Genomic DNA, 14681 nt, shown 5'->3' on the forward strand with positions numbered 1-14681 from the left:
ACACACATTCAGCACCATATGTTATCTAAAGGTTTAAAGCCTGAACGCAAACATGTTGACTATATACATGATGCACTGTGAGTTTAACCGCATATCAGCTGTTTGCAAACAGGTCTTTATTTAAAGCCTTTCTGCAGTTTAAGAAGCAGGAGGCGGAAGCGCTGAGCTAACTGATCGGGGCTTGTTTATACCAAAACAAACGCTCATGGACTGCATCTGCACCGTGTTGCTCGTAAAACAGGTTTATGTGATGCAGGAAGGCATTATCGGGCATGCTCAATAAATTCTGTTACTAAGTATAAAATGGAGCATGTTCGTGTGTGTAAATGTGTGTTTTGTGTGTGTATGTCTGTCTCTCTCTTACCCTGGATGGTCCTCTTGAAGAAGGCTTTGCAGGCCTCACAGGAGGCCACGCCGTAGTGGTAGCCGGAGGCCACGTCACCGCACACAAGACACAGCCGCTTGGCCACCGAACCCAGCATAAACTCACACTTCACTTGGCCTTCTTCCTCCCCAAACCTCCTGGACAGAGGTGGAAAACAGGTAAATAAAGACAGTAAGGGAGAAAGTGAACAGGAGAAATGAACAGAAATGTGCTCAGATCATAGCAGTACTTCCAAATAACACCTCAAATTGGGTGAAACACACAAAATAAGGGACAACTTGCTGTAAATAACAACCTGTTTGTTCCTCCATTGTTGGTCAACCCTGCTGTGTGACCATACAGGCCTGGTGAGTCCAGCCCATTGCTGTGGACGTGGCCCTTTGTCAGGGGCCCGTAGCTGGAGTTTGTGTCCGAGGAAGAGCTTGCAGGGCTGGGCTGGGCTGGGCTGACGTCTCCCTGGGAGCTGGGGCTGGGGCTGGAGGGCTCACGCTTTATAGAGGAGGGACAGGTGGGGTCCAAGCCCCTCACTGACATCCTGCCAAGATGTCTGGGGGGAAAAAATGTAGATTTAAGATATATGTTTATGTACACACCTTTTTTGTAATACATATTCATGATGGTGAGAGTTTTAACTTTCAGGTCAGCTTTAATGAGTCACCTAGGTATTGTCATAAATATTAATGAGCGGTAGTTGACCTTCAGGTCTGTGAGCTGTGATTAGGTTTATGAAGTCAGGCATCATTTACACAGAAAGTAATTATGTACAGTAATAAGCAGCTCAGAGCAATCGTTATCATATGGGTACATATGTATTTTCCAACCACAAACAGAACTACAAAGACTCAGGAAGCTCATGCTATAAGGTCGACTAGTCCTCTTTTTTTTTTAACTATCTCCACTTCTCCATCCCCACATCCCTTCATTCATGCATCCATCCATCCTGGTCTTCTCTAAACCAGCCGTTTGTGATTTTCCCACATATGCAAAGCTTCTGTCCATTACACTGCTTTGTTTTCAAAGAAGAAGATTGCTTAAGCAAACCTAGGGAAATAGTCAAACCAGCAATCATCCGCATCATATTCGCCATTAAGTTCAATCCAAACACACTCGTCTTTTTTTCTGCCTATTTTTCCTCTCTCTATTGTCTCTTTGTGTCTCTCGGTGTCTCATCTCCCTTAACCTGTCAAACACAGCCGCCTACAACAATTAACAGGTTCTTGTAACAGTTAAAGATTTCATTGTTAGAAAATGTGGAGACAATAAAGGAATATATTCACTGACAAATGCTCGGAAATGTACTGGGATAAATTTCATTAAAAAAAGAGAGAAAAGGATGATTTCAAGAGAACATACTTTCCTCTTTTTGCATTTTTTCACATGCACATTTTTAGAAGCACTTTTTATTATTACCTTTAATACTACTTGAAATAAATATTCTTCTAGCAAGCAAGTTAAAATATGTATCATTACGCTATTATTGGCTTAAGATGTGACACCATGCTCTCTGTCACCACGCCGAAGACAAAAAAACATCTGAAACCAGCTTAGGTGTACACCAGGCTCGCAGGCATGTGATCTGCACTCAAACACACACACACACACACACACATCCTGAAAACACACACACTCACATTGTGGCGTCAGACGCTCATGTGTGGATGTAAAAATAAAAATCATAGACACAGTCTCCCACTTCTCCACGTATACTTCAGATTCACATGAACAGGAACATGCTAAAGCTCCCTGACCACACACAGACCGACACACACACACACACACACACACACACACACACACACACACACACACACACTAACAGACACATTTTAAAGCATGTGTCTTCATAAACACCCCAACACATACTTGAATGCAACTGTTTGTCGCCAGGCCAACTTTAAAAAACTCTCTGCAGTCTCTCTCTCTCTCTCTCTCTCTCTCTCGCTGTAGCACTCTCCCACATGCGGAGAAACACACACACACACACACACAGTATCCACATCTCTCCCAATCTAATCTCAGCCTGGTGAGGTGGATGTCCAAGTCAGTCTGTTTCCTGCCATGTAAATGAGTGTTCTCTCGGCCACAAGTCATTTGGTAGGCAAAGAAACTGGCTGCTTTTAACCACCCCCAGAGTAAACCATGGTCATGCGCTATTTACCCCTCTACAAACCCACAAAGACAGACACACAGTAAGAGACAGACTGACAACTAATGAGTCATAATCAACCTAATCCCAGTGTCTGCTGCCTTGTGGGGCTGAACCTCAATACTTTTTTGTTACAGACAGAAACTGATAGCGCCCACTATTCAAGACTGTACCAAATTTGCCCTTCAACTTCATACAGACTTTTGTACAGCTGCCTGTATTTAGACATTAAACCCGTATTGACCTTTATTGTTACTTACAGTATGGGCAGTTCAACAAGCTGTAAACACTTGTTGACATGTTTTTGCCTTATAGCCTAAAACACGCTAGTGAACATTTGCCTGTCCAGCAGATACAGAGCTACATTAGCATGAGTTTGGAGTCATGTTTCTGATGACTTGAAATATAAGTCCAATATTTACTCTTCTTTTAGAAAAGTTTCGGTCTCCACCAACAGGAGGAAACATTTTTCTCTTTAGCTACTAAACGCTGCGCTACGTCAACTAGCTAGTTGCTAGCTTTGTTTTCCAGCTGTTTGGTTCTGGGCAGGACGTGTACGAACAGTTTTTCAGAGGCTTTTTTTTTACTGAAAACAGCTGCAACTGGAAGTAATGCTCATGAGAGTTGTGAGTGTGACCCAAAAATGATGTAGTTGTGTATTATAAAACTGAAACATTAAAGATGCTAAAATACTCTGTAGAGCTATCAAGTGATTTTTGCCTGTGGATTCATCATTTACAAGCAACATTTTTCACATTAAACCGTCATTAGATCAGTTTTTTAATATATATTGATTATAGCTGTTTCAGTTTCTGTTTTCATTTGTTACATGAAAGCAAAACTTTGAGATGTACTAGATGTATTTGAAAGTATAATTTTGCTATTGTATCAAAAAATATAAATATCACCCAGCCCCATTCTTAAACCCCCAAACTCTCCCTCATCAACCAATGAACCAGCTTCAACCTACAAGGCTGTGATGCATTTTGCTCCACCACCCCCCCTCCGTCTTTAATCTCTCCAGTCCACTCTGAAGACTATAAAAACAGCACAGTAAAGAGATTTCAGTTTCCTTTTAAAATTACTCACTGGTACCCTTATTGGCTATCCATCACAGTCGTCAATATTTCTGTGTCAAGTCTCTGACAGGTACAGAGTGCGATATACTTTGTGCTCGCCCATTATAATGCATCATGGGGAGAAAGAGGAGGAGGAGGTGGGGTGGACGGGGGGGGATGTCGGCGTTTTGCTTTCATAATGAAATGGCATTAGAGTGGAGTGATCAGATGTGATGTGATATTCACTCTGACAGATTACTAATCTACAACTCCATATAAAAGCCCATCAAAAGACGGTCGCTGCAGCTTCTACAGCCCCATACAGTGGGGATAAATCAGAGTGGATGTGAGTGTCTCTGTCGGTGGGTATTTTAAAGTTATCATAACTTACTCCCTTTGTGTCCCAGTATCCAAAACAACTCTAACTGCACCATGGGAACAAAGGCCAGAATGCAGCGTGAAATGACAAGGAAAGAGAAAGAGAGACGAAGAAGAGGAAGAAGAGAGGCGGGAGGAAATTAACAGTGGGCCAGACAGATAGAAGGAGTGTGAAAAAGCCAGGAAGGGACAGAAAGAAAGGGGCAGTCCTGCGGCTCATTAACCTGGGGGTGTTGAAAGAAAAGAGGGAGAGAAGGCAACACTCACTTTCAAATGAGCAGAGTCATAATGCAGACAATGACCCACTGGGAGGGAGGGCGAGTGAGTGAGAAGAAAACAGGGAGGGAAGGAAATACAGAAAATAAGAAGTAACTGACAAACAGATATAAAGAATGTGGAGCAAAGGCAAATCTACAGACAAAGGGAAATGAAAATAAAACACATGGCGACAGAGATTCTCCCTGCAAAACCACAAAAACACACAATGCTTCTGAGGTCTGGTTGACTAACCTTATACTCTAACCCCAACCCCGAGGTGCAGTTATTTAGGTCAGTGGGGTCTCAGTAGAGTTTTTTTTTCTTTCTTTTTTTTTTTTTTTTTTTTTTTAAACTAATGAGCCAGTAGCAGATGAGCAGGGATCAGTGGCACCCCCAGTCATTCGTAAGAGCCTTAGTCAGGCTTTGGACGAAGCTGTTAGCTGGGAGATGAAGTGCCTGTGGCTGGAGCTTGGACCCGTCTGCAAACATGGGATAGCGTGCCATACAGGGGGATCATCTGCGGCCATCACCGTCTTTTCTCCTGTTCTTTATCTGGTTGTGTTTGTCACCAGCAATCAGCCGACCTGTACATCCACATGTCTGCTCATCTTTTTGCCTGAGTTTGATTCTCTGTTTGTCTCCAATTCACTTCATCTTTCTCTGCTGGGGAAAGTTAATTTCAATCCTGAAAATGCTCGGTGAGATGTGTTCTCAGAGCAGAGTAATTATACCACAGCTGATAAAAGCACAGCAGTGATGATAATAACCGTGATTTTTATGATTACAGCAAAGAAAGGCAATCAAAAAGCAGTGTCTGGGTAATCAAACAGCTGCTTTGCACATCTTCTCACAGGCTTTCATTTGCTTTGTTCATGTCGAGGTGTTTTCCGGGGGAAGATTTTCACCAGCACTTGGATGACCCAGGCTGTAGTCCCACACCAGAAGTAGTTTCCTCCAAACTAGCCTTACCCACTTATCATCACTATCAACAAACAAACAGGCTGAACAATGACAACTGTAAACGATGCATACAAACCCTCACACCTGGGAAGTTTTCATATAAACCTTCCCCAAGCACAGAGAACAAAAAGACTTTATATTTTAACTTATTTACATAAACCCCTTCTTATTACACCTCAGCAGAGCTGAAACTTTAAATCAATTAATTTATCCATGAATTGACAGAAAATTATTCAGCTGCTGTTTAGATCATTGATTTATAGATTCTGGAAACATTCAGTAGTTTCAGATGGTGCATAATGAGAATTTTCTGTCTTTCTGTTTTACATCCTTGCAAACTGAATCTTTGGACTGCTGGTCGGACAAAAGGTGTCATTTTAAGATGTCATTTTGGGCTTAACCAAAGCCTAATGAGAATTGATTAATGTTTTCTGACATTTTATAGAATTCATGATTGATCAAGAAAAGAATCACCACATTAATCTATGATAATAATCATTGTTAGCTAGTTGCAGTCCTACAGAACAGTAACACAGAACTAGAAAAGACTGCAGGACTAAAACTGGTCATTAATGGAAAGTGTTTTAATTCAAAGGAAGATTGATGCCAAAGATCAGGATAGTCTTTAATGTTTATGTGGCATATGTGCATTCCTCTAAAAGGAGGGATTGTAAAATGTGATGACTAAATGAGCATATTTTGTAAAAGTGGAAATCAGTTTCTTTTCCTGGAGGAAATTATGATGATGCCTAAGTGCAGCAGCTGAGTTGTGTCCTGCAGTACTTTATGATGTGTGTTATCCTTTCTCTTTCACATTGTCCTCAAAACTGCAACTCTCTCATGTGATAAATATTTGATGCCAATGATATGTACATTACTATTTCTCAGAGTGAATGTTCAAAGTTCTCTGAAGTATTAAGACCAAGTGGAAAATCATAAGCTGTGCATTGTAATGTGGTGCATAATACCTGCACAGCACAAATACACACAAACACACAATATCTGATAATGCTGTTGGCAGACGGTCACACTCTTGTGACATAACCACACACAAAGACAATGTCCCACAAATCGAGCATCACAAAGACACCGACAGTCATTAATACTGAACCTTTCACACACACAATATCAGCTCAGTTTACACCTGTGTGACACTTGGTCATTCTGAGAGTGCACACGTCACGCTCTGTAGAGTCATTTTGCAATGAGAAAGTACTTACTCTGCGTCAGAGTGGTAGGTGAAACACTCTGGGAGGTAGAGGTCGACTAAATCCATGTGCACTCTGCCACCATACTCCGCAGAAGAGGAAAATGATCTGTCCAGGGACGTCCGCTTCTGTCTGCTCCTCTCTTTGGCTTATATTTTCTCCTTCTCTTCTACAGCTCTAATAAACCCTGTCTCTTTCTACACTGTTTAGTCACTTTCCCTTTAATCTGCCTCCAAACTTTGTCTCCATCTACTGCCCTCTCGTCTGCTGTATCACACTCTCAGCTGCTCTCATTGCCGCTCTGTCTGTCGTCTCTTCACCCACACTTCTCACCAACAGCCTCAGGCCGGCTGGCTGCCTTTGAAGTCCTGTCTGTTGTGACTGGCTGTGTGTGACAAGGGTCTCCAAGCAAAGCCGGCCCTCATGATTACCCAGCCACACCATTTGAATGGCCTTCCCCCTGAGAAGGCTGAGCTGACAGCTGATTGGTTGTCGCCTGAGCCAATGAGAGCTGGCCTCTCACTGGGGCAGGTGGCAATGACAAGAGAGGATGTGGGTATTTAACAGGTTTTAGTTCTTAGCATGGGAAAGTAGAAGGTGAATTCTCACCTGCTAGAAGCATATTTCGTTGTCGTCATATTACCAGATATAAAAAGAACATAAAACATCACCTACCTCTAAATGTACAAATATAATGAGGGTGGTTTCTGAGTTTCTGCCCCAGAACAACTATGGTGCACATTTCTAGGATTTTTATCAATTTAAGTTTCAATCTTGGTGCTGTACTGTTTCTGTGAAGAAAAAAAAAACACAAGTGATGTGGTCTAATTAGTTTTTGAGGTTAAAATAAATAAAATAAACAAGCTGTTTTCAGTAAAATCACTGAATCATCATCTCAGTGGATTAATAGATTATTTAATCTTCAGCAAAATTCAAATATTTTAACAATCAATTAAAGTCATTTATTAAGATGCAGGTTCTTTGTTTTATATGACTGTAAACTGAATATCTTTGGGCTGGGGGTTGGTTGGACTTAACAAGCAATGTGTTTTCTGGCATTTTATAGACAAAACTATTGAAGACTCGTCAAGTCAAATATTGTCTAAATGCTGGATAATATAATAAAGAACTATCTGTGCCATCTCTAAAGCAAAATCCACATCTTTCCACACATATATGAAGAAACACATGGACACCCTCACACGGAAACACATACGCACAGTTTGTAACTAAGTTTTGACTGACTTCCAGCTTGTACTTTTACCTGATCTAATCAGCTATGGCTATGTGCCTAATGTGATGCTTTTCTCTTCTCACTGACAACACACACGTGCACACAAAATGAGGTTATCAGGTACCTTAGGGATCCAAATGGAGTATTTTCCTTAGCTGTACAAGCTCACATGTGGAACATGCAGTTCTCTATTGAAAACCAGAAAATCCCAGAGATTTCATAGGAAAACACATAACACTGTGGGTTTACTGTATGTCCTTTTATTGTGTTTCTCTACAAATCTGTCAAATAACTTCTTCACTGAACAAGTTGTGTCTCTCCATATGATCACAGTTTGAGGTCATACTTACTAAAAAATGCACAGATATCAAAGGAAGTTTTGTACGTGCGAGCCTCAGTATTCCTGCTCTTTTTCTTGTCAGGCTCGGCCTGTCTCTTCCTTTCTCATCGACATCACGTCGTGCACCGAGCTGACCCCCGCCGAACCAATCTCAACAGGAATGAAATCACCTGCACTAATCTGCTGCTCCGATAAAGGCCAGACAGCAGACTGCGTGGAGTGGGCCTTATCACATTATGCACCACATGAAACACCCAGGCCAACAGAAGCACAGACTGCATTAAAGCAGCCACGTACACAGGCATGCTACATGTGTAAACAAACATGAACATGCAAACAGAAAGGACAGAGCACATACAAAAGCCCAGAAGAGATAAAGAGTGAGATTTCTAACAGCAGATAATTTTATCTCAACTATAAAATACAAAAAGCCAGACAGAGTGCTGCTATCGTATCAAATCTCCTAAAGTTAATGTTTCACATAAAAAGTTATCTACACAGAGAAATTATCTTCTATAAACCATTTAGGAAACTGAATGTTGACATTAAAGCGAAGTGGCTCTTATCTGTCAGAGGCTTTTAGATTGCCAGCTGCCATCAATGGATTTATTATTTGCTCAAACAAAGCTGAGGTGTTTTTCACATATTCATAAAAAGGAAAAGTGCAGGTAGAAATTAAACCAGAGATTAATAATTTTATCAATGGTTGATATTTTCCTTGGCACCAGCTGAGTGGTCTTGAGGCGCACCACAACAACAGTAAAGCACACTCGAGTCAAGCCAGAGTGGCGTCAGGTGAAGCACTTGAAGGAAAGAACGCTCGCTGAGTGGTTTATTTTTTCTGATAATTTCCTTACTGCTGTGTGCCACTGTACAAAGGCTTTTCTTTCACTTCAGAGCAGCTCTGTGTCAAAGTTTGACAGTTTGAGGTAATATAAATAAAAAGTGAAAAGGTGTTGCACTCATTGAACTTAATTAGTTGATTATCATCAAACAAGTCCAGATTGAATTCAGATTAGAGCTGCTGGAAATGATTAATTTCATGTTGAGTAATCTATCAAAGCACAGCTCCAGACATGGACTGCCATGAAATCTGGTGCAGACATTGGTGGTGCCCAGAGGACGAAGCCTATTGACTACTGGTTTGTGTCTGATGTCTCAACAACTACTGGGATCAATCCCACTGGTTGAGTCGTAATGACTTAACTATTCCTTAACTTTTCATCTAATGATAAGTGATTAAAAATGTTCCTCATAAATTCCCAGAATCCAAAGTAACATCTTCACCTTTCTTCTTTTGTCCATAAAAAAAGTCCAAAACTCAACTGTCATCCATTCAGACTGATATAAAACACAGGAAAGCAGCCGATTTGCTTGGTTAGTTGCTTTAAAAGTGACTAATTTATATTGCACAATACATTTTGTTGGATCTTATATAAAGGACACTGATAAATTATTTGGACAGACAGCCTATAGCAGAAATACTGTATCTGTGTATATGACACAGCAAGAAACTGAAGCTCAGAAATGCCAATGATATGTTCATTTAGAGTGTGTCTCCACTACATAGTCCATATGTCATACATTAGTACATACTGTGGTCTCAATACCTTAAAAATTAAAAACAGATAAGATGGTTATTAATTTTTTTTCTTTCTTATTTGTGTTTATGTAAAAGATTCAAATCAGAATCAAATATCAACCTCTTTCTAGATGTCAGACATAAAATAAGTAGAAAAAATAAATGGGACAAAAAGGCAGCAAGTACAGTGAAATTTAAGCAAAAATTTAAGGCCAACTTCAAACAAACAAAAACACCACAAAACCAGACACTGACTGACAAGTTAATTAAGCAAAGAGGGCAACGACATGAACCAAAGCAAAATCCAGAAATGACAAGAATCAGAAACAGTCTAAATGCAGCAGATGAAACCAAACACGCTCGGCTGTAGTTAAACATCAAAATTATTTTTACACTGCACAGGCTGCACTGGAGACAGGAGTTCAATATCACACAGCACCCAGCTGCCAGCTATTGACCCACCACCAGATGCATCCAGTTTTCTCTGAAGAAAAAAGAAAAAATACGAGTGAAGCTGTGTGTGTGTGTGTGTGTGTGTGTGTGTGTGTGTGTGTGTGTGTGTGTGTATACCCCATTTCTCCTCATCCCCTAAACTCACAGCCACCAAATCTCAGCCTCCGGGGACAGCTGTCAGATTGACTTCCAAAACTGGACAGTCACTCTGCAATTCAAACCCCCACCACACACATACACACATTAGCATCAGCGCTCAGATCTAGTGAGTGTAATGTGCTTAGTTTATGCCTGACTCACAGTCATCCATCAATTACTGAGACAGAAGGGAAGACTATTGACACTGTGTGCAAACACCATTGTCTCGCTGCTCCGACACAGTACCTCTCAGACACTTCAATGGTTTACAAAAGAGGGGAGACAGAGGGAGGAAGAAGGGGAGAGAGACAAAAGGGGGGAGGAAAACGAGATGAGAGAGAGAAATAGAGAAAAAAAACTGCCACATAAGAATGGGAAAAAGCTTCAACCTGTATGTATGCTTTAAAATGTGATGTCTTTAAATAGATGAATGGGAGGTATATGGTTCATAATATGATGTATTGACTGACAGATGAGCAATGGGAATAGGATCAGTTTCATTCCATTGATCTGTAGCGCACTGTACAGGGATCAGAGGTCACACTCACACACTCACACGAACACACATCCATGCCAGAAACCTTAGAAAGCCTCTGGGAGAAGCTTAAAGCAACATAACCATAGAAATGTCACTTAGAGCTACTGGGACCTGCTGCTGCTGCTGCTATCGTCAGCAGGTCAATGGTCTTCAAATGGTTTTCACTTATCTAGAGATCCTACAGACCCACTGGGGAGGAAGTGAGTCACTGCTGGGAAACATATACGCACAGGAAGGCATTCAGGCGGGCAGGATTTCATTACAACTAATTTGGGATGATTTTATGAATATCTAAAACTCTACAATTGCAGGCTCATACTGTTAGTTTACACACCTTAATAACTTGGCTGGACTGCCCCCTAGTGGAGGAATTTCTTTGACATCAATTCGAGTTTGATAAGGGCTGATTATTTAAAAGCACTATTAAGGACTCTAATGGAGCTGAAATGTAACTCTAATGTGACGGAAAACAGTTTACCCTGATTACAGAGCGTGCTCAGAGTAAAGTGTGTTTCATTGTTCCTCTATAACGTCATCAGGCCATGTTGTCTTCTCTGGCAGGTGCCCATCTGGAAAGTCTTAAGTCACGATTATGTAACCAAGCTTCTCCTAACAGCATAATGTGGATTACCACGGTGCAGGCCCTTCATATTCTCAACAAGCAGTAGTGGATTGACTGGTCAGCCTCAGTTCTCCTGAATGGGAGGTTGTCCCACCACTACACAGCTTGTTCTCTGGTTCATATATGTTTGCACTTTATTTACCTAATATTTCTTGATGTTTTACCTCTGTTATTGACCTCCGCTCTCTGTATACAAAATGTATTCCATGTTTGTCCAACCTGGAAGAGGGAGAAGAGGGAGCTCTCTTCTGTTGCCCTTTCTTGACTTTCCTCCCTTTTTATTTTATTTATGTGCAACCATCCATTTCCTGCTGCTTTATACATCTACTTCAGTACATTGTGTTGGACAACCGGCAGTACCCAACCTTTCTGGTGTGCAATCCCTTACAAAAAAGCATTGTGTAGTTGAGAGATTTCCCCTCTGAACGTCTCAGATATTTCTTTTAAGATAACAAGTTTGAGGTCCAAAACTTAAAATATTCTAAAGAAAAATCAAAAAAATGAAGAATGTAGAACTTTGTTTTTTCTGCTTTCCTACCACATTACTCATCTCTCATATCCTCAGATTTATCCTGTGACGCTTAGACGGGCCTGACCCTTAGGTTAAGAACCACTGACTAATCTACTAAACTGTAAACTAAGTAGATAAATAAGCTCCTTCTAGACCAACTACAATGGTAAAATACTACGTATGCATTGATCAATCAGTATTAACAATCTAATACAATAATGTATAACAATCTAATAAAATAATATATAATAACATATAAGTCATCAGGGCCATTTGTCTGCAGAATTAGTATATCTATACTCTAAATACATTTAGCTGATAATACTTTTATTTTATTCACTTGAGTAGGTATTTGAATGCAGGAGTTTTTGGTTTGTTTCTTTAATCTCTATAACTATATATGAAATTGTATTGAATTGCCTTGAAAAGATATGGTTCATACACTGTTACACAGCTTGACCTCCCCCCTTCTCTTTTATATTCACACAGATGCAAACACACACACATACACACACCCAAACTCACACCTGCCTCCCAGACGTATCTCAGGTGAGGAGCCGCCAGTGCGGGCCCAACACACACTGAATCCTGGGAGTCAGCACCACACACACCTACTGCTGATGTCAGGAAGTATTATACACACTTTCACATACCTCCACACACACACAAACACAAACACACACACACACAAACAGCACACAGTCTATCTCATCATATCGCTTTTATCTCCACAGGTGGTAAATTTAGCCCTCTGGCTCACTGTCAGCATGTCTACAATAAACAAATCAGCACAGACACACACACAGACTAAAAGAGCTATCCTGTCATGTTGGGTTAAAAAAAAAGTCGACCACAGCTTTGTGAATTCACCTTCTGGCTGTCTTTCTATCCACCCGTCCATCTAGGCACCCCTCTAACGTGGCCTAACACATTCTGTCAGCAGCTCCACAGGTGAGCCAGTCTCATCTCACGACACCATCTCACACCACGGAGAGCTAATACCAATACTCATCTCTTTCTCTGACTCCCTCACCTCCATCCCTTCTTCTTTCTAATCTTTCACACAATGTCGCCATCTTTTCTCTGTTTCCTTTCTTTTTGCCTTTCATGGAAATTCTGTGTTATGATTCCCTCCTGTCCCTTCTCATCTGATCATACGGATGCCCCCAGGGGTGCTGCTAGGATTTCCAGGCTTTTGGGCAAGATTTAACAACCCCCCCCCCCCCCCCCCCCCCCCCCCCCCCCCCTCCCCAAAAAAAATGCCTCATGGTTTCCCTCAACCCCACCCCTTCTCCAGGCTTTGTGGGGGTCCTCTCACAGTAACCTCACCCACGGCCAGTTAGCCCACTCAGCACAGTCCAGTGATTCCTGGCTACACTGAGGTACACCGGTCAAAATGTAATTTTCTGCAAGATTACACATGATAATGACTCGCTTTGGAGCGTTGCCATAAATAATGACTTCCACTTATAGATGCATAACTATCGATCTGTCAACAGAAGCTGTGATAAAGAAGAAGAGGAGTGAGGAGAGCAGGGACGGAGCTGTGGAGATGTACAGTAATGTTATGTTTACTGACATCTTTCTTTATACCACACACACACACAAACAGTGGGCGCTGCTGCAGACAAACTGAATAGCTGAACATTTGCTGAACTGCTAACAAAGTCCTACATAAAGGCTTGAAAGCAAGTATTGATGGGAGCCAATAACAAACCTGAGAGATGAGTTCACCTGGGAACAGAGTAGACCTTCACCTGGTCAGGCACACACACACACACACACACATCTATTTATACACTGTACACACACCTCTGTGTCCATTCAAAGACCACACTGGACTGTTTCTAAGCAGACAGGAACAAAAACACATCGGTCCATTTGCAGCAATTAAAAGAAATCCTGCGTCTACTTCTTCTCGTTTGCCCGTCTTATTGCTTTTGCTCAGTACTCACTGTCAGTTTCATCCACTGGCTGGCTGGTTGGTCCTCCGCTCTACAGCTGCAGTCAGTCAGTCAGTCTCAAGGACAAACGCTCCAGCTCTCCTTGCCTCCGGTCTCTGTAGCTCAGCGATGCAGCAGCGGCACACACACACACACACACACACTCACTCCCAACACACACAAATACATAAACACACACACCCACCCCCCCTCTCCCTCTTTCTCTCCTCTCAGCGTCTCATTCTGATCCAGTGCTGAGTTTACCTACCTACCTGCCTAGCTTCCTCGCAGGGGAGTCCTGAGAGAGTGTGTCAGACAGAAAAGTGTGTCTAAGAGAAGGGGTGCTGGTGGTGGTTTTGGGGAGGAGGGCTTGGGGGGAGGGGGGGTTGGTGGAGGACACAGCCAGCGTTCCCTTATATGCAGAGGGAAGTGGTGAGTAGAAGGGAGGGTAGAGGACACACAGCGCTCCCGTATTCCTATAGATACAGAGGAAGGTTTTCTATCGCAGCCTTGCAAAGGATGGAAGAGAGAGGGAGAGAAAAGAGGGAGGGAGGGAGAGAGGGAGAGAGAGCATCATATTCCAGCGATGTTGAGTCAGCATGTGAATGTGATGCATGTGTTGACAGAGTTGGAAATGTTTAGAGGGCATGTTCTTATGAGGAGTTTTGGCTTAAAGCTCTCTTTAGAGGTAGCTGTCAGCGTGAGTGTGTACATGCGGTCATAGAAACACCGAGACTAGAAAGTTCTCCCGGTTTTTGTTTAATCAATGGTGTCACGATTGGAGGCTGAAACTGAAACTGGCCTCATTCACACAGGACATAAAAATGTATTTCAACAGGTTCAACATTCAAAAATTTGAATCTGGCAGGAAAGTAATATCAGTTTTTTCTTCTCATTTAACCAGTAGACACCAGACATGGGCAAAAA

General features: G+C 41.8%; 1 protein-coding gene across 2 annotated transcripts in view; it reads right to left on the reverse strand.

Moving 5' to 3' along the window:
* LOC139621989 (estrogen-related receptor gamma-like) overlaps nt 1–13905 on the reverse strand; it is a 29514-nt gene extending 15609 nt beyond the window's left edge. Inside the window, exons 1-3 of one of the 2 annotated variants that reach the window (XM_071479005.1) lie at nt 13767–13905; nt 681–932; nt 365–522 (exon numbers count right to left, since the gene is read on the reverse strand). In XM_071479005.1, coding sequence (XP_071335106.1) covers nt 365–522; nt 681–919 — 397 coding nt within the window. In that variant the 5' untranslated portion in view covers nt 920–932; nt 13767–13905. Of the gene's footprint in view, nt 1–364; nt 523–680; nt 933–6405; nt 6787–13766 lie in introns of those variants that run through there. The other variant, XM_071479004.1, reaches the window with a different exon arrangement.
* Nucleotides 13906–14681: the final 776 nt, after the last annotated feature.

The sequence above is a fragment of the Trachinotus anak genome, unplaced genomic scaffold (genome assembly GCF_046630095.1).
Source record: "Trachinotus anak isolate AG129_WGS33_773 ecotype Australia unplaced genomic scaffold, CSIRO_AGI_Tana_v1 ptg000005l, whole genome shotgun sequence".
In the NCBI taxonomy this organism is placed as follows: domain Eukaryota; kingdom Metazoa; phylum Chordata; class Actinopteri; order Carangiformes; family Carangidae; genus Trachinotus; species Trachinotus anak.